The sequence below is a fragment of the Anomaloglossus baeobatrachus genome, chromosome 3 (assembly GCF_048569485.1).
Source record: "Anomaloglossus baeobatrachus isolate aAnoBae1 chromosome 3, aAnoBae1.hap1, whole genome shotgun sequence".
NCBI lineage: Eukaryota > Metazoa > Chordata > Amphibia > Anura > Aromobatidae > Anomaloglossus > Anomaloglossus baeobatrachus.
The window spans coordinates 115,568,565-115,593,638 of record NC_134355.1 but is presented as its reverse complement, the minus strand read 5'-3'; the positions used below and the strand labels follow the sequence as shown (position 1 = coordinate 115,593,638).

Below are 25,074 nucleotides of genomic sequence, written 5' to 3'. Positions count from 1 at the left end.
GCTTTCACCAGCGACATCGCTAGCGATGTCGCTCTGTGTAATGTGGCCTTTAGGGTTTGGCCAAGCTCCATGGAAACCAGCAGTACACTATAAAAGCTACCTCAGCATGAGAATAACAGCGGATAGAAAAAGCAAGTCAATTGCAAACTTGCTTATTTTTAGTAATTTAATAATTTGAGAACAACCTTTAAAACCGAACACACTTTAAAGCAATCTTGCTCAGACATTACTGAAGATGTTTTCTTGTCCTTAGCTGCAATACAGCCAGCAACTGATTTGTGTGCAAAATTTGTATGATTAGATTGGTGGATATGATTGTCTCTCTTATTTTCCATATAACTCATTGCAGGATGGCACACCACTGCAGGCATTTGTTGCTGAAGTTGCTGACCAGATCGTTGGTGTTGCAGTTCTCAGAAATGAAGAGGTAAACTATTTTATGTTGAAATTCTAGTTATCTGTATACAATACACGTCTGTGTACCGATACCCAGTGTGGTAAACCTAAAATCAGTGATACGCCTGATGTTTTTATGGCCGCCAAACTTAATATAAAGTAAACGTTAATGAAAGACCACTTCTATTAGAAGATCGAGTCTTTATCCAGACGATACTACTCCATCATACAGATCTTCAGTTCCCTAATACACTTTGTGTAGTGACCTCTTTTTTATAAGAACAACCCTTCAAAAAGACTTTTCAGCATACAGTCATATGAAAAAGTTTGGGCACCCCTATTAATGTTTACCTTTTTTCTTTATAACAATTTGGGTTTTTGCAACAGCTATTTCAGTTTCATATATCTAATAACTGATGGACTGAGTAATATTTCTGGATTGAAATGAGGTTTATTGTATTAACAGAAAATGTGCAATCCGCATTTAAACAAAATTTGACCGGTGCAAAAGTATGGCCACCCTTATCAATTTCTTGATTTGAACACTCCTACCTACTTTTTACTGACTTACTAAAGCACTAAATTGGTTTTGTAACCTCATTGAGCTTTGAACTTCATAGGCAGGTGTATCCAATCATGAGAAAAGGTGTTTAAGGGGGCCACTTGCAAGTTGTTCTCCTATTTGAATCTCCTATGAAGAGTGGCATTATGCTCCTCAAAACAACTGATCTGAAAACAAAGATTATTCAACATTAGTTGTTCAGGGGAAGGATACAAAAACTTTTCTCAGAGATATAAACTGTCAGTTTCCACTGTGAGGAACATAGTAAGGAAATGGAAGAACACAGGTACAGTTCTTGTTAAGCCCAGAAGTGGCAGGCCAAGAAAAATATCAGAAAGGCAGAGAAGAAGAATGGTGAGAACAGTCAAGGACAATCCACAGACCACCTCCAAAGACCTGCAGCATCATCTTGCTGCAGATGGTGTCAATGTGCATCGGTCAACAATACAGCGCACGTTGCACAAGGAGAAGCTGTATGGGAGAGTGATGTGAAAAAAGCTGTTTCTGCAAACACGCCACAAACAGAGTCGCCTGAGGTATGCAAAAGCACATTTGGACAAGCCAGTTACATTTTGGAAGAAGGTCCTGTGGACTGATGAAACAAAGATTGAGTGCGGATTGCGCATTTTCCGTTAGTACAATAAACCTCATTTGAATCCATAAATATTACTCAGTCCATCAGTTATTAGATATATGAAACTGAAATATCTGTTGCAAAAACCCAAATTCTTATAAAGAAAAAAGGTTAACATTAATAGGGGTGCCCAAACGTTTTCATATGACTGCATATTTGCATGTTGTCTCTGGGTGGTCATTCTCTGTCCTTGGATTGTAGACTATTGGAAATGTGATTGCATTTTCAGTCTTCATGCACAGGATAGTATTTCGGCTCTGTGGGCATAATAGGTCTCCAATTTATGTAATGGGTCCTCTACAGCACCACCTTACATCCTGACACATATGGAGGTTTGAGACAAATCCACCAGATATATATTGTGGCAAGCTTTATATGATGTTTTATATGCCGCTATATCTTTCACTGGTGGCATTGCTAAGGTAGAATATCTCTGTGTATATGGCACAAGGAAGCCTGTGGAACTGTGGAGCTGTGTGCATTGCGCTTGAGTGTCAGTTTACTTTCTGTGGTGCCTTGATTTATAAAACTGTGGTTTTGTGATTGTTTTTTGGGCTGTGTTAAAGTGGGGAAGTGTATCCTGTTTTCAGCCATAACGGTAATTTTATAGGTATAGCACAGCAGTAGCTCAGCACAAACTGCTACAATTATGTGTCTAGGAACCATTCTAATTTGTTTTCTTACTGTGGGGCCATACAGTGTCTTGATGGATGCCTTGGCATACATCCTTGGACCACTGTAGGATTTATACGTTGTGAACATATATGGCAAACACCATGTGCACCTAGCCTAGTTGAGATTATTATATCTAGGTGACATAAATTTCTGTCTGTGTGCAGACTTATGATCTGTATTCCATGTACATTGTTCTTTATTGCTTTGTAGGATATTGAGTACATTCGTTCACACTACAACATTGAGGATTTTATCTACTTCAGTCATCATCAGCGGGATGAGCACGGACATCTCCACCATTATGCCCTCAATCCTATATTTAAACACTACAGCCGGCATTTCCTGAAAGAGATCCTTCGCTTATCTCACAAGTCCTCTCTGTATTACCCTGTTTACCCACCATATGTAAAATATCAGGTAAATTAGTCTGCACAATTAAACAGAGACTTCTTTGTGATTAATTTGAAATGATTTTTTTGATAATTTTTTAAATGTATTATTTCTAATCTTAACTAACAATCACAACATTAAAACTGTGGCTATAAGGGCTAGGACACATGGCGAATAAAACGGCCCAAGTGAAATGCAATAATAAATCACATTCCACTCGGACCCACGTTACTCTATGGGGCCATTCCCATCTGTGATTATTTTCTCAGCCCTAATCTGACCAAGAAAACAGTCACACTATGCTGTGGGTGGAAGCCGATCCATATTCACTCACACCAATACAAGTCAATTGGTGCGAGTGAAATTTTGCACTACACTCGGATGACACCGGAGTGCAGTGCGAAAATCACATCAGCTGGCAGTGCAGGAGATAGGGAGATTAATCCCTCCCTCTACTCCTCAGCTGTAATCCGATCGCAGGATCGAATCACAATGGCATGGCACACAGCCCATGCTCGCAGCACAGCGGGAGCCAAGGGTCTTTAACATATTGCATCCTACAGTGCCTTGCGAAAGTATAAATATCGTTCTCCTTCACAATTGTGTCCCACTTGTTGATTCTTCACCATAAAATTTAACATTTTTATCTTTGTTTGAAGGATGAAATGTGGGAAAAGGTTGAAAAATTCAAGGGGGCCGAATACTTTCCCAAGGCACTGTATGTACTCTCGTCGGATGCCATATGCTTTTGTGGCCCCCGACCTAATGTGAAGAGTTAATAAGCAATTGATACAAATATGTCATTCCTTACCTTTAATTTTGGCTTGATGTATCTCAAAATGAGTGACATGAGAAAACAGTCAGAAAAAAACACAATTTGACAATATTCTTTTGGGAGCTGCTAAAGGGGTTGTCCTCTTTCAGAAAACTGTCTTCTATAGGCTGTGGTAGTCTTAAAAACACAAACCAAATTATACATACTCTGCCCTGAGCCAGCGCTGGCTCGGAGCCGCTACCCTGCTTTGTGTTGTTTGTCTGCAGCACTGACATCATGTCAACTGGGGTGCAACCATTCACTGATTTCAGGACCTCTGCCGTATAGATGGTACAAGCTGTTGAGTTCACTGATTGGCTGCAGCGCTGTGGACGTGATATCAGTACTGCTGATAAACAAATGAGACTGTGAGAGCCATTGCTGGACCTGGGTCAGTAATACTCATTTTGTTTTATTATGACTACTGCAGCTTATAGAAGAATGTTTTCTCAAAGGGGACAATTTTAATCCTGTATGGTCTCCCAGTTGTTAGCATGGCACAATAGACTGAATTTGGTTTGGTTAGAAACTGGACACATTAAAAGGGTTGTCCGGTCTTCTGATAAAAGTCTGTAGTCACGTGGTGCGTATATTGTCAAGATGCACCGGTATTGCCAGTGAGAGCTATTTGTATATGTGGCACCCCTGGGCTTCAGGCACCACAGGGTATTACACCACTTTTCAGGGGTAATATCTATCCCGGGTGAGGAGGGGGGTTAACCTGCCGGTGCCTTCACAAAACACACACATACAACAATAAGGTGCTTACTCACAGGGGGTTGGACTAGGGCAGACAGGATAGTTAGCCATCATGAAGCATGGGACTTTCCCAGTCACTAGGACAACCACCGAGGGCAGGCACCATAGGGTAGAAGTAGGCGCAACCATCACACTTACAGCAGACCTTCCCAGGTACAGCTAGGGATAACACCTAGCACTGACAACTGGGGTTAGTGTTCCTCTCTCTTCGTGGGCCTGCGGGTTGGAGCAGGAGGCTCGACCCGGGTTCCGGATAGCAACCAAGGGACTCTTCACTAAAAGACTTTCATGGGCACCGGCGGTGACCGCCAACTATCCGGGATCGGCTGGAGCCCATCATGTCAGAGATCGGTACTCTGGGGCAGCGCCTGAACTACTTGTGAGTAAAAGACATGGAACCGCAGCCCCTGCCTCTGCGTCTCATTTGCCGTCGCCAGGTGCTTCATCGCCAACGGGGACTACCACCACCCCCATCTGTCCTGCATCATCCTCCCCGGGGTAATCCCGCTCCGTCTGTGGGGAGCGACACCATCCCGGCTGCGACCCTCACCGTCAGCCCCGGAGAGCAGCACCCGCAGCGGCTGCCCATCCCTCGCCGCGTATCACAGGTGGCATCACGATTATCTAATAGACTTTCCTAGTAACTACCACCCCCATCCTGCCTCCTGTACACCGCCTTTCCTCCCCTCCTGTATGCCTAGGGGTAACGGAATTGGGCCAGGCCACCCTTTGATATCGCATAGGATCTGCACCCTCAGCCCAGCAACGAGTAGGTTAAAACACCTGCCCCGTGGGGCGCTACATATACATGAGGTCAAATGTTGACTAGAATTCACTTGAATTGAAAGAAGCCAGGCACGTCTAGTCTGAATGTGGCCGGAAGTATGCAAATTTCATATCTAACTGACAATAACGGTTAGTTTTGACAGCATACATATCTCATGGTGTCAGGATTCAGAAGTCTGCAGTCACATAGAGTGGCTGCAGACCTTTATCAGAAGATGGCGCAGACCCTTTAATATGATTTGTGGAAAGATAAGGGGGGGAACATCAGTACATAGAATTAGCCTTAGGCCTAGGTTCCACTTGCGCATAGCTTCCGATGCAGGGGGATCGGAAAGCAATATGCTGATGACCCTCTGCTGGGAGTATGAGCCGAGGGTCATGCGACTGTGATCCAATCTTGTGATCGGATCACCGCTGCGAAGAAGAGGGGGGGAGGAGCACTTTCTCCCTCTCCTCCACGGCCTGTCTTTGTGTACATCGCACTGCTGTTAGATGACATTCGAGTGCAGTGCGATGTTTCACACGCAGGCATAGACTTGTATGGGGGGGTGTGAGATGATACTTACTGCAATTATTTACTGCATCCTGCAATTCATTTCTCATGCCGATATGGCATGAGAAACCAATCGCAGATGGACACTGACCCATAGTTTTGCACTAGCGTGAGAGCAATCCTGTTTTATCAGATTGCACTCGTCCTTGTAAAACGCAAGTGGAACTGAACCCTTACTGGGTGAAAATGATCATTTGTAGTTTTCTCTAACAATGTTGTGGTATTACCATTATGATGCTCTTCAATGAGCTTTATTCAGATCTGAAACCTACAAAGAAAATAAGTGCATGTAGAACCAATGCTATATAATATATATATAATATATATATATATATATATATATATATATATATATATTATATTCAAAATATAATTATTGAATTAAAAAAGAGGATATAAAATATAAACGACACACACAAAATGTCAGTTATCTAATACTATACCAACGAGGGAATAATAAAATACTTGTGATTAGACATAATATATTTATGCATACAGTATTATAGAGGTGTATACTGACATGAGGCATAGAAGTATGGAGGGAGAAGTAGAAAAAAACGTATAAAGCTATTAGCCAAGTTACAGTAATATAATAGTATGCATTTACCTCTTTTATTTATTTTATATTATTGGTACTAAATGCACTTCTTTTCTTTGTAGGTTTTATATTTATATAGTGCTGAGCCTCTATCATTTTCCATGGTGATATGTCGTACACTCACTTCTCTGTGTACATTTAGTTATACTCTAACATTCACAGTTTGATGTACCTTCACCCATTCCTTCAGTGTGTCCTCAAATCTGCTGTAAAGTGAATATATTTGAGAGATGAAGTTACGTGGCCCACACACATGAACATCTCTGTCAGATAACAAGTATTATTTGCGTTTCTCTCATTTATTTGTTTTTATTTTTATTATCTATTTAATATTGCTTGTATAGCACCAACATATTCTGTCACCATTCATAAAAGGGAACCTGTCAGGTCCCATATGCATTCTAACCTACAAGCAGGGTGATGTGTGGCCTAGAAACCCCTTCCTACCCATCCCTGTGTTGTAATATTGTGTAATATGATTTTATAAAAAAAGATTTATAACTTACATGTTCCCTATGTAAATAGAAGAGGGTCTAGTCCCCAGGGTGTTGCATCGCCCAGTAGGTGTTTGCATGCTTTCTGTGGGTGTGATACCATGGATTTACATGAGCGACGTGTGCTTGTGAAGGCAGCAAGTAAACACCCGGATATGAAGACTGCGCGAACGCGTGGGTCTCCAGGAGCTTTCCGTGTTATCACGCCCCTGTGGGTGTGATAACAAGACCAACCATGCGCAGAGTGCATCTAAAGTCGGCAAGTAAACACCCGGATATGAAGGGAGCGCGAAAGTTAAGCGCACACTTGCAAGATCTCCAGGAGCTGACAGTGATGTCGCTAATGTAAATCCATGGTATCACCACGGAAAGCATGCAAATGCGATGCAATGCCCTGGCGAATATACCCTCTCCTATTTACATAGGGAACATGTAAATTATAAAACTTTTTTTATAAAATCATATTACACAATATTACAACACAGGGATGGCTAGGAAGGAGTTTCTAGGCCACACATCACGCTGCTTGTAGGTCAGAACGCATATGGGACCTGACAGGTTCCCTTTAAGCTCTGCCCTAAGGAGACTATTTATCTACTTTCCCTATTTTAGAGTGGGTTTACATTAGCTTCAGAATAGTAGGCTGTTGGCTTAACTGTAATACCCATGTGCACAGAATAGTTGTTTATGAGTAGTTTTATGCAAATACACTGTATAGCTTAAAAATTAGGGATGATCGAATACTTCGATTATTCGGCTTCACAAATATTTTCCGAATACCTCGCCACTATTCGACTATTTGCGAATATTTGATTCGCAATGTAAGTCTATGGGAAACCCGAATAACAACTGTTCGGAACTATTCGGGCTTCCCATAGACTTACATTGCGCATCGAATAGTCGAATAGCGGCAAGGTATTCAGAAAATATTTGCGAAGCCGAATAATCAAAGTATTCGATCATCCCTATTAAAAATCATTTCACCTGACAAACAAGCGTTTTGCTGATTTCACAGGTGGCTGGCAGCCTGTTTACACTAGCCAATTATCAGTAAACTAGCTTTCCTAGGAATGCTCCTTTAGGCCTCTTTCACACGTTCGTGAAAAACCACGCACGTTTTTCACGGACGTGTCAGAGGTGCGTTTTGCCCTCTGTGAGCCGTGTTTATTGCCTACTTTTGTTCTCCGTGTGTTATCCGTGATAACACACGGAGAACGGAAACTTTCTACTCACCTGTCCCTGGCTTTGCTGTCCGTAGTGCTGATCTTCGGTCTCCGGTCCTGCTGACTCCCCGCTGCTGCTGCTTCCGGCCGCAGTGAAGTGAATATTCAATGAGCATAATGAGCGGTGGTCAGCAGCAAGTGACAGCAGCGGCAGAGACTGCAGGGCTGGAGAAGGTGAGTAAAGTTTTGTTTTTTTTTTCTTGCAGACACATGTCTTTTCTCCAGTGCGTGTCACACGGAACACATCCGTGTGGTCAGTTTGTGTTACGTGTGACCCGTTTGCATTCCGCGTGACACCCGTGATGCCGGAGAGAAAACGGACATGTTGCCGTGAGAAACGCACGGACACACGTAACTACGGAATGGACACACGCTCCGTGCGAAAATACATACAGTACGTGTGTCCTAAACCATAGGAAGACATAGGTCTACATGTGTACGTGTCTCCGGTACGTGAGGAAACGGACCATACACGTACCGGAGGCATGTATGTGTGAAAGAGGCCTTACATTGTAAAGTGTAAATGCTCCCATAGGCTCCCTAACACATGCAACTGAAACTGAGAAAGAGCAGTTGAGACATTCTTTTAATAACCATGTCCATTCTTTTCAGCAGTTTTGCGAAGGTTTTTCACCCTAGTGACGGGTGAACTCACAGAAATCCAGGATCGGCAGGTCTAACTGGATTCCATCCCGGAATTGATCCAGGGCATCTGGCCGTATGCCAGTCTGTGGAGACCAGAAGCCAGCACTTAAAAATGGTGGTGGAAAATATAGGGGGATTCGAGCAGGTGCGCTATACTTACCGACGCGGCTGTACGCTCCCGCGACCCCTCCTTCACTTCCTTAGCCACTCATTACCTTTATTGTATATTCACTGCTTTCCCCACCCACCGGCTTCTGTGATTGGTTGCAGTCAGATGCGCCCCCAGCCTTTGTGAGGCTAATGAGGGGCTGCGGGAGCAGGTATGATTGAGCCTAGAACAAAAGTGGGCAATTCATTTTCCCGTGGGGCCGCATGAGAAATTGGGATGGTTTTAGAGGGCCAGACTAATATAATTAACTCAGTTCTACCCAATACTGCATATAGTATATATACTATCCCTTCAAAAATGAACAGTAGGGTAAACAATACAAATATTCAATGAAAATATGGAGGTCAGTAAGTGGCATAGACATTACTGTGGTCAGTAGGGGGCATACACATTACTGGGGCTTGTGGGGCATTCATACTAGCCCTGGTGGCCTGTGGAGCATACATACTGACAGTAGTGGCCTGTGGAGCATACATACTGGCCCTGGTGGCCTGTGTAGCATACATACTGACAGTGGTGGCCTGTGGGGCATACATACTGGCCCTGGTGGCCTGTGGGGCATACATACTGGCCCTGGTGGCCTGTGGAGCATAAATACTGACAGTGGTGGCCTGTGGGGCATACATACTGGCCCTGGTGGCCTGTGGAGCATTCATACTGACAGTGGTGGCCTGTGGAGCATACATACTTGCCCTGGTGGCCTGTGGAGCATACATACTGACAGTGGTGGCCTGTGGAGCATACATACTGGCCCTGGTGGCCTGTGGAGCATACATACTGACCCTGGTGGCCTGTGGGGCATACATACTGGCCTGGGGGTGCTGAGTGCACAGGCTGGCAACACTGGAAGACACTGAGGGAACAGGCAGGAAGCACTGCAGCAGCAGAGCCTGAGGGCTCTATTGGCTGCCTTCTCTGAGTCCCCTGTGTGTCTGCGTCTTCTATTGCAGGCACAGGGGGAACCTGAGAAGACACAAGTGCTGCTCTCCTGCTCTCCCCTCCTCCTGCAGGCACTCTGCACTCTCCCTGCTGCTACTGGTGCACATTACCTCAGTTGCAGAACAGACGTTTTTGAAGTGGCCATTGTGGAGTTGAGCTGGTCACATGTGAGGATCCTGGGTAGAAGGGGCATGCAAAGGGAGCGTGGCCAGCATCAAGAGAGCAGCAGGAAAAGACAAGGAAGGCATCCGAGGAGAGGGTGTGTTTGTGTCCAGCATTGAGGGGGCGTGGACGACCGCAAAAGTGGCGTGGCCAGCAGCATAGACACCATGGAAGGCACCCAGAGACTGTGGCCAGCATCCAGAGGGGGCATGACTGGCAGCAAGAGTGGGCGTGACCGGCAGAGTGGGGGCATGGCAGCTGCTTATCACTGCACTGCGGGATACATAGCTCCCGGCCCTGAGAGCGGGGCTGAGGCATAAAATCGTAGATCAGGCCACTCCAAGGTTTGGTCTAGAATGTACAGGCTTTTTCCAGTTTAGTATGCGTGACCAACTGGGTTAGTGGGCATGACCGGCTTGATTAGTGAGATTGACAATGTTTTCTCTTATCCACTACAATTACGCAAGGAGGGGGTTTCGCTTCCCCTGCGCCCCCATGTGATAGAAGCAAGTTGAAATGACGTCATAACTGAAAGGAGGCCGTACACTCTAGCATCTACTGAGCAGGTACAGTGTTGCCGGAGACTGGTAAAGTATAGTGTGCTTGCTTGACTTTGTTTTTACTTTTTTTTATTACCCGAGTGCCGGATCAATCCCGACTCGGGCCTGCCACTTGTGTACTTTTGAACCCCTGTGGGTCTGCACTTGGTCCGGACATCACAGAAAGTGCAAAAAAAAACGCTGCAAAAACTGCTGCAAAAATGCCACAAAAAACACAGATGACTCCCAGGAGACATCCTGCCACAAGATCAGGTTTGGTCAGCAAAAAAAAGCTGCAAAAACTCCCTGTGTGAACATAGCCTAAAAGTCTTCTGCTAGCTTTTCAAAACCTCATTGATAGCCTGACTTTTCCACCCCTTCTCCTTGTGAGGGATGATTGTTTAAAGCTGTCAGGGCAAACCCGATCACTTCTTTAACCCCTTTATGACCAATGACATACCTTTATGTCAGTGGTCATGTATGGTCCTCTAATGCGGGCTCTTGTGATGAGCCTGCAGTATTCCTTACACATGTCGAGTGATCTGATCAGCAGACATGTGCAGCTAACAGATCCACATGCGCCTGTTAACCAGTTAGATTGTGCTTTAAAACTCTGACAGCGTGATCTAACATGCGCCGGCGGGGATTGCGCTGTTCCCTGATGCCATTGCGACTCTCGTGACGCGATCACGGGACGCAGATGGGTTTTCATGACAGTGTGGTCAGCTGATGACCCCTGTCACTGTTATGACCTGCATTTCTGCTGTTTGAGACGGATGCTGAAGCATCGCTCTGAACAGCAGAAGCGATTGGATAGTGCAGGCTTCAAGTCAGTAATCTTTTTCAGGTGTTTATTTCTGTTAATGTTGATGATTATGGCTTACAGCCAATGAAAACCCAAAAGTCATTATCTCAATATATTAGAATATTACATGAGAACAACAGAAAAAAAAGATTTTAAACTCAGAAATGTTGGCACGTACAGAAAAGTCTGTGCAGTAAATGGCTCAATACTTGGTCAGGGCTCCTTTTGCATGAATTACTGCATCAATGCGACGTGGCATGGAGGCGATCAGCCTGTGTCACTGCTGAGGTGTTATGGAAGCCCAGGTTACTTTGATAGCAGCCTTCAGCTCGTCTGCATTGTTGGGTCTGGGGTCTCTCATCTTCCTCTTGAGAATACTCTATAGATTATCTATAGGGTTTAAGTCAGGTGAGTTCGCTGGCCAATCAAGCACAGTGATACTGGGGTTATTAAACCAGGTATTGTTACTTTTGCCTGTGTGGACAGGTGCCAATGAAATTTCCGTGTCCAAAAAGCTTGTTGGCAGAGGGAATCATGAAGTGCTCTAAAATTTCTTGGTAGACGGCTGTGCTGACTTTGGTCTTGATAAAACACAGTGGACCTACACCAGCAGATGACATGGCTCCCCAAATTATCAATGATTGTGGAAACTTCATACTGAACCCCAAGCAGCTTGGATTGTGGCCTCTCCACGCTTCCTCCAGACTCTGGAACCTTGATTTCCAAATGAAATGCAAAACATTCTTTCATCTGAAAGCAACACCTTGGACCACTGAGCAACAGTACAGTTCTTTTTCTCTTTGGCCCAGGTAAGACACTTCTAACATTGTCTATTGGTCATGAGTGGCTTGACACAAGGAATGAGACAAGTTGTAGCCCATATCCTGGATACGTCTGTTTATGGTGGCTCCAGAAGCACTGACTCCAGCAGCAGTCCACGCCTTGTGAATCTCCCCCAATTTTTTGAATGGCCTTTTCTTCATAGTATCATAGTTTTTAAGGTTGAAGGGAGACTCTAAGTCCATCTAGTTCAACCCGTAGCCTAACATGTTGATCCAGAGGAAGGCAAAAAAAACCAAAAAAAAAACCCCAATGTGACAAACAAGTTCCAATGGGGAAAAAATTTCCTTCCTGACTCCACATCCGGCAATCAGACTAGTTCCCTGGATCAACACCCTGTCATAAAATCTAATATACATAACTGGTAATATTAAATTTTTCAAGAAAGGCGTCCAGGCTCTGCTTAAATGTTAGTAGTGAATCACTCATTACAACATCATGCGGCAGAGAGTTCCATAGTCTCACTGCTCGTACAGTAAAGAATCCTCGTCTGTGATTATGATTAAACCTTCTTTCCTCAAGACGTAGCGGATGCCCCCGTGTTCCAGTCGCAGGCCTAGGTGTAAAAAGATCTTTGGAAAGGTCTCTGTACTGTCCCCTCATATATTTATACATTGTGATTAGATCCCCCCTAAGCCTTCGTTTTTCCAGACTAAATAACCCCAAGTTTAATAACCTGTCTTGGTATTGCAGCCCCCCCATTCCTCTAATAATCTTGGTCGCTCTTCTCTGCACCCTCTCCAGTTCAGCTATGTCCTTCTTATATATCGGTGACCAGACTTGTACACAGTATTCTAAGTGCGGTCGCACTAGTGACTTGTACAGAGGTAGAACTATATTTTTTTCATGAACACTTATACCTCTTTTAATACATCCCATTATTTTATTAGCCCTGGCAGCAGCTGCCTGACACTGTCCACTAAAGTGAAGTTTACCATCCACCCATACACCCAAGTCTTTTTCTGTGCCTGTTTTACCCAGTGTTCTACAATTAAGTACATAATCATACATTTTATTTCCTCTACCCAAGTGCATGACCTTACATTTATCTACATTAAACTTCAATTGCCACTTCTCAGCCCAATTCTCCAATTTACATAAATCTCCCTGTAATATAAACTTATCCTCCTCTGTATTGATTACCCTGCAGAGTTTAGTATCATCTGCAAATATTGAAATTCTACTCCGCATGCCCCCAACAAGGTCATTAATAAATATGTTGAAAAGAAGCGGGCCCAATACTGACCCCTGTGGTACCCCACTATGAACTGAGACCCAGTCCGAGTACGTACCATTAATAACCACCCTTTGTTTCCTATCACTGAGCCTAATTTTAACCCAGTTACACATATTTTCCCCTATCCCCATTATTCTCATTTTATGTACCAACCTTTTGTGTGGCACCGTATCAAAAGCTTTTGAAAAGTCCATATACACAACATCCACTGCATTTCCCTGGTCCAGGCTTGAACTTACCTCTTCATAGAAGCTGATCAAATTAGTTTGACAGGATCGATCCCTCATAAACCCATGTTGATACTCTGTCATAAGGTTATTTTTCTTGAGATACTCCAGTATAGCATCTCTCAAGAACCCCTCAAGGATTTTACCAACCGTAGAGGTTAAACTTACCGGCCTATAATTTCCCGGCTCAGTTTTTGTCCCCTTTTTGAATATTGGCACCACATTTGCTATGCGCCAGTCCTGCGGTACCGACCCTGTTATTAAGGAATCTGAGAAGATTAAAAATAATGGTCTATCTATCACAGAACTCAATTCCTGTAGTACTCTGGGGTGTATGCCATCTGGGACCGGAGATTTGTCAACCTTAGTGATTTCGAGGCGGCGTCGTACTTCCTGCTGGGTTAAGCAGGTAATATTCAAGGGTGAATTTATGGCATCACTGGTCATGTCATCTGCCATGGCATTTTCTTGTATAAAAACCGTAGAAAAAAATTCATTCAGCAGGTTGGCTTTACCCTCATCCCCTTCCACCATTTCACCAAGACTATTTTTAAGGGGGTCAACACTATCGCTTTTCAGTTTTTTACTGTTTATGTAGTTAAAGAATATTTTAGGATTATTTTTACTTTCTCTTGTAATGAGTCTCTCTGTCTCAAACTTAGCTAACTTAATTTGCTTTTTACATATTTTATTTAATTTTCTATAATTATATAATGCCTCATCACTACCTACCCTCTTTAATTCTTTTAAGGCTTTCTGTTTTTCTTTTATTGCTTCCCTTACAGCTCTATTTAGCCATAGGGGTTTCTTCCTATTTCTAGCATGTTTGTTCCCATAGGGTATATTTTCTGCACAAGCCCTATTCAGGATGCTCATAAAAGTCTCCCATTTGCTTTGTGTACTTTTATTACTTAGTACATCATCCCAGTTTATTGCATTAAGATCATCTCTCAACCGTTTAAAATTTGCTTTCCTGAAGTTTAGTGTCCTTGTAGCCCCTCTACTATACATCTTACTAAAGAATACATGAAAACTTATTATTTTGTGATCACTATTCCCCAAGTAACCCCCAACTTGTATATTTGATATGCGGTCTGGCCTATTGGTTAGTACAAGGTCTAGTAGTGCTCCCCCTCTTGTGGGGTCATGTACCATTTGTGAAAGGTAATTATCTTTCATTGTTATCAAAAATCTATTTCCTTTGCTGGAACTGCAAGTTTCTGTTCCCCAATTTATATCAGGATAGTTAAAGTCCCCCATAATAATTACCTCTCCGAGACTCGCTGCTTTATCAATTTGCTTTATGAGGAGATTCTTAACCTCTTCCATAATATTCGGCATCTTATAACACACCCCTATCAGTATTTTATTATTCATTCTCCCCCCCCTTATCTCCACCCATAGGGACTCTACATTCTCAGTACCCTCACATATTTTGTCACGCAGGATGGGTTTTAAGGATGATTTTACATATAGACACACACCTCCCCCTCGCTTATTTGTACGGTCATTCCTGAATAGGCTATAACCCTGTAAATTAACAGCCCAGTCATAGCTCTCATCCAGCCATGTCTCTGATATCCCCACAATATCATAATTTTCTTCCAACAATATTAATTCTAATTCCTCCACCTTATTTGTGAGGCTTCGAGCATTAGTGTACATGCACGTTACGTATGACTCTGTACCTGTATTCCTGCTTACTGTATTAACTGTCCTAACCCTTCCCCCCGTACCACCCCCAATTTCATTACTTGTGCCCTGGTCACTATCTGCACTACATTCCCCTTCTATAAAGTGAATACCCTCGCCCCCCATTCCTAGTTTAAACACTCCTCCAACCTTCTAGCCATTTTCTGCCCCAGCAGAGCTGCACCCTCCCCATTAAGATGCAGCCCATCCCTAGCATAGAATCTGTAGCCAACTGAAAAGTCGGCCCAATTCTCCAGGAACCCAAAACCCTCTTTTCTACACCAATTCCTGAGCCACCTGTTAACCTCCCTGATCTCCCTTTGCCTCTCTAGTGTGGCTCGTGGCACAGGTAGTATTTCCGAAAATACCACCTTGGAGGTCCATGCTTTAAGCTTACAACCTAATTCCTTGAAATCATCTTTAAGGACCTTCCACCTACCTCTAACTTTGTCATTTGTGCCAATGTGTACAATGACCGCTGGGTCCTCCCCAGCCCCTCCCAGTAATCTGTCAACCCGATCAGCGATGTGCCGAACTCGAGCGCCAGGAAGACAACACACTGTTCGGCGATCCCTGTCTTTGTGACAGATTGCCCTATCTGTCCCCCTAATAATTGAGTCCCCCACTACCAGTACCTGTCTTGCCTGCCCTGCACTCCTATTCCCCCCCTTACTGGAGCAGACACTCCTCTGGCATTCAGAGGTCATGCCTTGCTGCAGCAATGCTACCCCTGTAATGACATCCCCCTCATCTGCCAAGTTTGCAAACCTATTGGGGTGTGTCAGTTCAGGACTAGCCTTCCTAGCACTTTTCCCTTTACCCCCCTTTCTAACTGTCACCCAGCTACCTACCTCACCGTCCTGCCGCTCCCTACTACGATCCTCGCCCACATCTGACCCAGCAAGCTGCTGCTCAGTGAGCAGCAAACTCCTTTCCATATGGCTAACGCATCTCAGAGTTGCCAGCTGCTCATTTAGATCCAGTATCTGGGCTTCTTCTTAACAATCCTATCAAGGCTGCAGTTATCCCGGTTGCTTGTGCACCTTTTTTTTACCACACTTTTTCCTTCCACTCAACTTTTCATTGATATGCTTGGATACAGCACTCTGTGAACAGCCAGCTTCTTTAGCAATGACCTTTTGTGGCTTACTCTCCTTGTTGAGTGTGTCAATGACTGCCTTCTTGACGTCTGTCATGTCAGCAGTCTTCCTCATGATTATGTAACCTACTGAGCCAGACCAAGGAACCATTTGAAATGCTTTTGCAGGTGTTTTAAAAGCCTTTGCAGGTGTTTTGTGGTAATTAGTCTAATTTTGATTAGGGAGAGTTATAGGCCACCCTAAAAGATGTGTTTTAGGCCTCTTTCACACGTCAGTGATTCTGGTACGTATGTGCTAGTTTTTATACGTACCAGAATCACGGACATACGCAGACCCATTAATATCAGTGGGTCTGCGCACACATCAATGATTTTTCACTGACCCTGTCTCCGTGCAGCATACATGCATGTCAGTGTGCTCCGCATGGAGACATGTTCGTTTTTTTTCTGGCATCACTGATGTCTCACGGACCACACTAAGGTGTGATCCGTGAAACACGTACAAGAAAATCACCAGTGATGCTGTCTTCAGCCTCTGCTGCCTCCTCCTTCCAGCACGGCAGCTTATTCTCTTGCATATTCATTTAAGTACGGAGCAGCCGAAGTAGCTGCAGCAGGGTCAGCGGTAACAGGATACACTGCAGAGCCGAAGAGCTCAGCACCACGGACAGCAGGAGCGGGACAGGTGAGTATATGTCCATGTGCTATCACGGATGACTGACAGGGATCACGGATAGCACATGGACATACAGTGCCTACAAGTAGTATTCAACCCCCTGCAGATTTAGCAGGTTTGATAAGATGCAAATAAGTTAGAGCCTGCAAACTTCAAACAAGAGCAGGATTTAGTAACAGATGCATAAATCTTACAAACCAACAAGTTATGTTGCTCAGTTAAATTTTAATAAATTTTCAACATAAAAGTGTGGGTCAATTATTATTCAACCCCTAGGTTTAATATTTTGTGGAATAACCCTTGTTTGCAATTACAGCTAATAATCGTCTTTTATAAGACCTGATCAGGCCGGCACAGGTCTCTGGAGTTATCTTGGCCCACTCCTCCATGCAGATCTTCTCCAAGTTATCTAGGTTCTTTGCGTGTCTCATGTGGACTTTAATCTTGAGCTCCTTCCACAAGTTTTCAATTGGGTTAAGGTCAGGAGACTGACTAGGCCACCTCAACACCTTGATTTTTTCCCTCTTGAACCAGGCCTTGGTTTTCTTGGCTGTGTGCTTTGGGTCGTTGTCTTGTTGGAAGATGAAATGACGACCCATCTTAAGATCCTTGATGGAGGAGCGGAGGTTCTTAACCAAAATCTCCAGGTAGGCCGTGCTATCCATCTTCCCATGGATGCGGACCAGATGGCCAGGCCCCTTGGCTGAGAAACAGCCCCACAGCATGATGCTGCCACCACCATGCTTGACTGTAGGGATGGTATTCTTGGGGTCGTATGCAGTGCCATCCAGTCTCCAAATGTCACGTGTGTGGTTGGCACCAAAGATCTCGATCTTGGTCTCATCAGACCAGAGAACCTTGAACCAGTCTGTCTCAGAGTCCTCCAAGTGATCATGAGCAAACTGTAGACGAGCCTTGACATGACGCTTTGAAAGTAAAGGTACCTTACGGGCTCGTCTGGAACGGAGACCATTGCGGTGGAGTACGTTACTTATGGTATTGACTGAAACCAATGTCCCCACTGCCATGAGATCTTCCCGGAGCTCCTTCCTTGTTGTCCTTGGGTTAGCCTTGACTCTTCGGACAAGCCTGGCCTCGGCACGGGTGGAAACTTTCAAAGGCTGTCCAGGCCGTGGAAGGCTAACAGTAGTTCCATAAGCCTTCCACTTCCGGATGATGCTCCCAACAGTGGAGACAGGTAGGCCCAACTCCTTGGAAAGGGTTTTGTACCCCTTGCCAGCCTTGTGACCCTCCACGATCTTGTCTCTGATGGCCTTGGAATGCTCCTTTGTCTTTCCCATGTTGACAAAGTATGAGTGCTGTTCACAAGTTTGGGGAGGGTCTTAATTAGTCAGAAAAGGCTGGAAAAAGAGATAATTAATCCAAACATGTGACGCTTATTGTTATTTGTGCCTGAAATACTTCTTAATACTTTAGGGGAACCAAACAGAATTCTTGTGGTTTGAGGGGTTGAATAATAAATGACCCTCTGAATAAACTTTTCACAATTTAAAAAAAAAAAATAAAAAAAGAAATAACATTCTTTTTTGCTGCAGTGCATTTCACACTTCCAGGCTGATCTACAGTCCAAATGTCACAATGCCAAGTTAATTCCGAATGTGTAAACCTGCTAAATCTGCATTGGGTTGAATACTACTTGTAGGTACTGTATGTGTTTTTTACACATCAGTGAAAAACGTCTGTGTTTTTCACTGATGTGTGAAACAGGCCTTAGGGAGCATCTGGAGCTATGTAAGTTGTGTATCGTCTTAGTTTCTTGGGGTAGAGAATTCCAGAGGATTTGTGCAGCTCGGGAGAAGTCTAGGAGTCGGGAGTGGGAGGTTCGGAATAGTGTGGATCGCGTCCCGCAAAAAAAAACAAAAAACAAACCCTCATATGGCTATATTGACATAAAAATAAAAAAATGAAGGTTCTTGGAAGGAGAAAACAAAATGAAAACTAAAAAACGGAAAATCGCCTGGGAGTGAAGAGGTTAATAATTTTGCAACCTGGCTTCTGCACTGTCTGTTCTGTGACTTTCCCACACTCATTAGGGGTGACGTTACCATTCCCATTGATAATATAATCCACTCTCTGAATCTGCTGCTCATCTTCTTTCTGTAACCTAATCTCTAGGCCTCTCACAGTTTACTAACTCTCGTGAAGATCTTCTTCCGATTTTGCTCATTGTATGATTTTAATAACTCCCCACCTTCTGACCACAACTTACTTTTTTTTCTCTATTGAAGTTTGTTACTCTACTAAGGACACCACACATATGGAAACTATCTGCCATCAACACCCAGCAATTTATGAAGGATTTGCAGCCAGCCCTGACCCCAATCTCTTCCCTCTTATTTCCACACTTAGCTTTGAAACATTATGCAAGACATTAGAGTAAGGTCACGTACACACGGTGAGTATTTGGTATTTTACATCAGTATTTGTAGCCAAAACCAGGAGTAGTGCCTGTGTTTCTATTACACTCTCCTCTGATTGTTGCCCTCCTGGTTTTGCCGTACAAATACTGAAGAAAAAAGTTGCCAAATACTGAACGTGTGCTCGTGGCCTTAACAAGAATAGCACAGTTCTTTAGAAAAACAGAAACTTTTTTTTATCTTGGACAAATCATTTACGTAAACCTGGAGAAGTAGTGAGAAAAAAAACGAACTTCCTGCAAACTGTGCATGTGCTGGTGTAAAATTCAGGATACTTGGTAACCATCATGTCAAAGAGACAGCGTAGGATTCACCTTGTACATCAATGCCGTAATGATAGGCCCAAGTTTAGTATTTGCGCATTCTAGTAATTCCTCGGAACCAAAGGAAGAACACATTTCTTCAGTGATCCTTTCTGTAACCAGAGTCTTATTTCCCATCAATTGAAGCAGTAGGAGGTTCTGAGCACAAGATCCTTGACTAATGCAGAAGAAAAATAGGAGGTAAAATGAGATAATTTACGATTGGTAGTGAGAGAATTTGCTCCTGGGAAAAATTCTGGTACAGCAAAATGCCATAAACCAAGCCACTTGTTTATCTGTCATTCCCACAGAGATGGTAATGTAATTACTCTCATAATTATCTTCATTAGTGGTGGGTATTATGTGAACTCCTTCCCCGGCTCTAGCACTATGTTTATTTGTTATTATTTTTCTCTAACCCTGGCTTTCAATTTGCCAAGTCCGTTAAGAATTGCGCGTTTGTTAAACATCTGCGAGACGCGGAGTTGGCATTCTCCTTACTAAAATGAAGATGGTTGTCTTTCAGTTTAAGAATCCCTGCTCCCATTCACTGACATCTGCCCTTCATTACATGGTTCCCGTGCGACCAAGACGACAGATTGTCTATCCTCTGGAAAAGCTTGGCATAAATGCTCCATCAAAGCAGGTCTCCAAGGATCAGGTGGGTAACAGAAGCTACAGCAGGCAACAGGCACCATGCCAGGCTCTACAAGGTTTGGCAGATGGCATGGAATTGCTGTCTCAGTATGAATAGGTTGCTTCTTAATTACACAGTACTGGGTGTTCATACCCTCACAGAGTGAGCTGTATCCAAATGTTTAAATGTACCGTATGTATCATGAATGTAGCTAGAACTCACATCTCTTACATCTCAGAGATAATGCCACAACCTGATGCAGCCAAACTAACTCGTAATAAAGGTTCCATGAACTCAAAAAAGTAATAAAAAGGACTTCTGCTTCAGTCTGAGTTCCTGTTGCTTGGCATAGAAGCGCCCACTGTTGTGTATGTGAGTTCCCCCTGTCGTATTGATGTATGTCAGACTTTTACCGATACTTCTTTCACAATACTTTGTACTAGTGCTGTCTCGACATAAGACATACCATAATGCCCCTGGGCTTACAAAGTTTCCATGTTCTCTGTATGATGTAGCCAACTTGATTGAGGTGCTTTTCAAATTAGCACCATTGCTGTCACCTCCACAAGAGCCATGACTGTTTTAATGGATCATTAAGAAACTAATCTCAACTTATCGTGATAGACCCCACTTACTTTTATTGGTCCATTGGATTTTGTATAAGTTTGCTTTTACTTCTGGAAAAAGATATGTTGCAATCTGTAGTGGAAATCCCCCAAAAACTCAACTAAGTAGTTTTCTGTTAGTCAGAGTATTATTGGTAGTAAATATGTTTCTTCTAATAATTTTTCTGTGTAATTTACTGACTGTGTGTAGGCCCATAGCAGTCGTGGCCTTCATTGAGTAGGCCCTGGCGTGTAAGTGTCCTCAGGGGGCCTGCAGACCTATTTTGACCTCAAACAGTATAGGATAATATAACAGTAGCAGAAAACAATAGGACTGGCCCCAATATATATATATATGTACAAGTAGTAAAGGCCAGAGACCTGCAATGCAGCAGATATGACCCTTCACACATTTTGGCATCTACATTTAGCCATTCATGTTTGAAAATAGGAAACAGCCATAGTTTTTTCCATATGATAGTAAACTGTGCAAAGGAATAGAAAATTATGCAGTAGTCTCAATGTTATACTTAGATCAAAGCACACTAGTGAATCTAAGCACAAGAAAGAGGTAAGCTGCTGCCAGACACCTTCAGCGACAGCCTTTTTGTTTTATTTATTGTACCTCTAGAGTGGTGCTTTAAATCTAAGTCTCCAGCCCCCTGTCTTATACTCACTCTTTGGCGTCTTTATCTTTTTTCAGTGTCGCTCCTGACGGTCTCTTGTGATTTGTGGCCTGCCAGCAGCTCCTGTGTTTCATGGAGCATGCCGAAGTCACAACACAATGCAAGTCTATGACAGCTTATTTCTGGCCTTATTCTTGCTCTTATAGAATTACATTGGGAGCTTGTGACGTAACTTCTGACTTCCTGCCAGTTTGAAGTTACTGTCACAGGATGTCGCCGCAGTAGCGGAGCAGCATCAGTAAAAGGGGAAGCTGTCAGAAGGTGAATATATGACAGGGAGCAGAGGGCTCAGAATTAAAACATCACTCCATCCCTGAAATACAACAACAGTGCAGTGGTGCTTTAAGAAGATTCAAATCCAACATGCCTGATCCTTTTTCTGTAATATTCTAATGCTATTGGAAAGTTGGGACACTATCATGCAAATGTGAAGATTATCTGGTCTTGTTAAAATTGCTATGTTTGGGCGAGATTCATCTAATGTTTATCGCCATCTTAAAAATGCAGGTAAATTTCTTGAGGCACACTTTTTGTCCTTGAGCTTGAACTTGTCAAAACCTTAGTGTCCATAAAATGATGAGTAATTGGAGTCTCATGAATTTTCATTTTCTGTTTATGCCTAAAACTAAACTCTAAACTGGTGTTCTGTTGCTTGACATTAGGGCCGCGTGGGAGCTCAGATGGTGAATTTACAGTTAAATCTAAGCTGTGGGGGTCACATGTTTGACAACCGAGTGTAGTTGTTTGGATAAAGATTCTAAGCATGTTCACAATGGGAAGTACTCAGTGCTCTCTAAATTATTTTCTCTTAAAGAACTACTATGATTACTAGAATAGATCATCACTATCAGATTAGTTGGGGTTCAACACCCCAACAATTATCTCTTACCAGCTCCAGTAGTGGACAAAGAGAAATACAACGATTCCATCACACAGATTAGTGGCCAAAACAGGTACAACAGATCCCATACACTGATAACATCCGGCTGCTGCTGGAGCAGATAGGAACTGGTAACAGCTAATTTCGGGGTGCTTGGTGTCTATTTTAAAGCTGAGCTACCTGCACAGTCTGCCAGCCTCTGTCTATTTCCGAATGTAACCAATGTTGGTGGAAGAAAGGGTAAAAAAACGCACTGCCATGGAAGTAATCCGAAATTCAGGCTTATAAGGATCCCTATCTTTATTTGTCAATGCGTTTCAGAGAGAATTTTCCTTCTTCAGGACAAAAATCACATGAATGATTATCTCTGAAACGCGTTGACAAAGATCATAATCCTTACCAGCCTTAATTTGGGCTCTCTCCATTGCATTGCGTTTTTTAACCCTTTCTTCCCTTTCTTCAGTACTCCGGCAGTTATGTTGCACACTATTGTAGTACGGTAGTTGTGACTTTCAGAACTACAGAAAGTGAGCCTTTATACTCCAAATGGGGTTTGCTAATATCTCAGATAAGACCCTATTTGCGCGTCTTTGTCTCTACAGTTGTCTTCTATTTCCGAGTATAACCACAACTGTATTTACAAAGTTATATGACTTTTTCTGCAGATTTAGACAGAGAAATGTCATTGAATGCTGTTTTAATAATGTTGATTAGAGTAGAAGGAGCTGCCAGCTGCCATTGTAGATGATGAGATATTATATATTCCCCGTGCAGTTGTCTTTAACAAGATGTTGTTTGCAATTTCATTGTAAGTTAAAATGCTCACGGTAGCTTCATTGTATTATGGCATCAGCAAAGTGATGAGCCCGGGTGTATTCTAGTCTGTTCTTCCTAATCCCAAACTATATTTGCAGTCATTTATTATTTTTTGAAGTAATGGAATCCTTGTTTGGAAAAGAAATCATCAATTTTCAGCCTGTTTACTTCTGCACTATCCTCACCATCTGCCTGTGTGCGGCAATCCATCTGCTCATAGTAATTATGTAATTATTGATACAAGAGAAGAATAGGTGAAATCATCATTTAGAATAACTGACCTGTTTTGACAGCTTATTTTTTTTTCTTTCCTCCTGTTTTTTTTTTCACGTGGATGAAGCAGACACGAACAGACTCAATCACTACATTACATTAGTAAACTACTATATTACTGTAAATACTGATATATGAAGACAGAAACACCAATAGGTACATGGCTCTGTAGACTAAATTTATCCTCAGATTTATTTATCTAGAAAATCCTAGGAAAGAAATGATTCATCTTTGAATTTATTCTAGAATGTGATCTACGGTACATACGTCTTCCATAATTCATAAACTTTGTCGGGATTTTCCTACAGTTTATTTTTCTCATGTTTAGCCGTGAAAGCTAGGAAACCTAGGATTCTGGTATTATATACTCGTTGACCTCTTAAGTTCAATCCCTTTCATCACTATAGCTACCAAAGCCGACAAGACACAGCTCAATCTGAAGCCACAAAAGAGCATCTCCATCATGAAAAATAACATTTAATGGTGATTTCCCATCCGTAAAGCATTGGAGTAATACTAAGATAAGCCATCATTTTATAATGTTAGAGGTCTGACCTCTGGGACACCTAATAAGATTGAAAATTATGTGAATTCAGTGGCAATAAAGAGCAGTACCTTTTGTAGTTTTTCTCTGCACAGTGCTGGTACTAGCAGGTAAACGCACCCCACCACATTCACTCCTTATTTCACTTATAGTAAAGCAGTTTATGCTCCACAGCTGTTCTTCCTGCTGTAATCATGTTGGAGGTAAAGAGGTTACCCTGCAAAGACAATTTATCACCAATTCGCTGGATTGGTGATAGCTTATAGATCAGTGGGTATCCAACTGCTGGGACCCAAATGGGGCACATTTATCCCTGTTAGAAGGGAACATCAATACGCAAGCTTGAATGCTGCTCCATTGATTCCCAATGGGACTGCCAAAAAAAGCCAAGCGCAGCCCTATAGGGAATGAACGGAACGTCAGTCGGGCATGCGCTCTGCAACTCCATTCTAACAGGAATAACTATGCTCCATTGGGGCTAAATTTCCCCGTTCAGTTCCAGCTGTCAGCTCCTCGCAGATCTATAAGTTGTTACCTATCCTGTTGATTTTCATTGAACAACCCCTTTTAGGAACTGAGCATTTTAGCCACCGAGCATTGTGAACCAGGTGCTGTGGTTACCTATAACTAGTACCCGTAAATAGAGCATTATGAGTTTCAGAACACTGATTTGCCGGGAGATTCATTTAATTGAATCAGTGAGCCCCCTGTACTCATGGAGTCCTCAAAGATTTTGTTTCCAGAAGTTGATTAATATATGAAGTCTGCTTTACATGCAGCGACATTGCTAGCGATGTCGCTAGCGATCGCACCCGCACCCGTCGTTTGTGCGTCACGGCCAAATCGCTGCCTGTGGTGTACAATATCGCTAGTAGGCGTCACAAGCACTTAGCTTCCGAACGATGTCGCTGTGGCCGGTGAACAATCTCTTCTTTAAGGGGGAGGTTCGTGTGGCGTCACACAGCCGGCGACCAATAGA

The 25,074-nt window shown here is 43.1% G+C and overlaps 1 protein-coding gene across 4 annotated transcripts in view; it reads left to right on the top strand.

Moving 5' to 3' along the window:
* Positions 1-25,074, top strand: part of CFAP61 (cilia and flagella associated protein 61) — a 447,743-nt gene that overhangs the window by 181,838 nt on the left and 240,831 nt on the right. For 3 of the 4 annotated variants that reach the window (XM_075339390.1, XM_075339388.1, XM_075339387.1), the window contains 3 exons: positions 350-427; positions 2,478-2,684; positions 20,181-20,315. In XM_075339390.1, coding sequence (XP_075195505.1) covers positions 350-427; positions 2,478-2,684; positions 20,181-20,315 — 420 coding nt within the window. The remainder of the gene's footprint in view (positions 1-349; positions 428-2,477; positions 2,685-20,180; positions 20,316-25,074) is intronic. The other variant, XM_075339389.1, reaches the window with a different exon arrangement.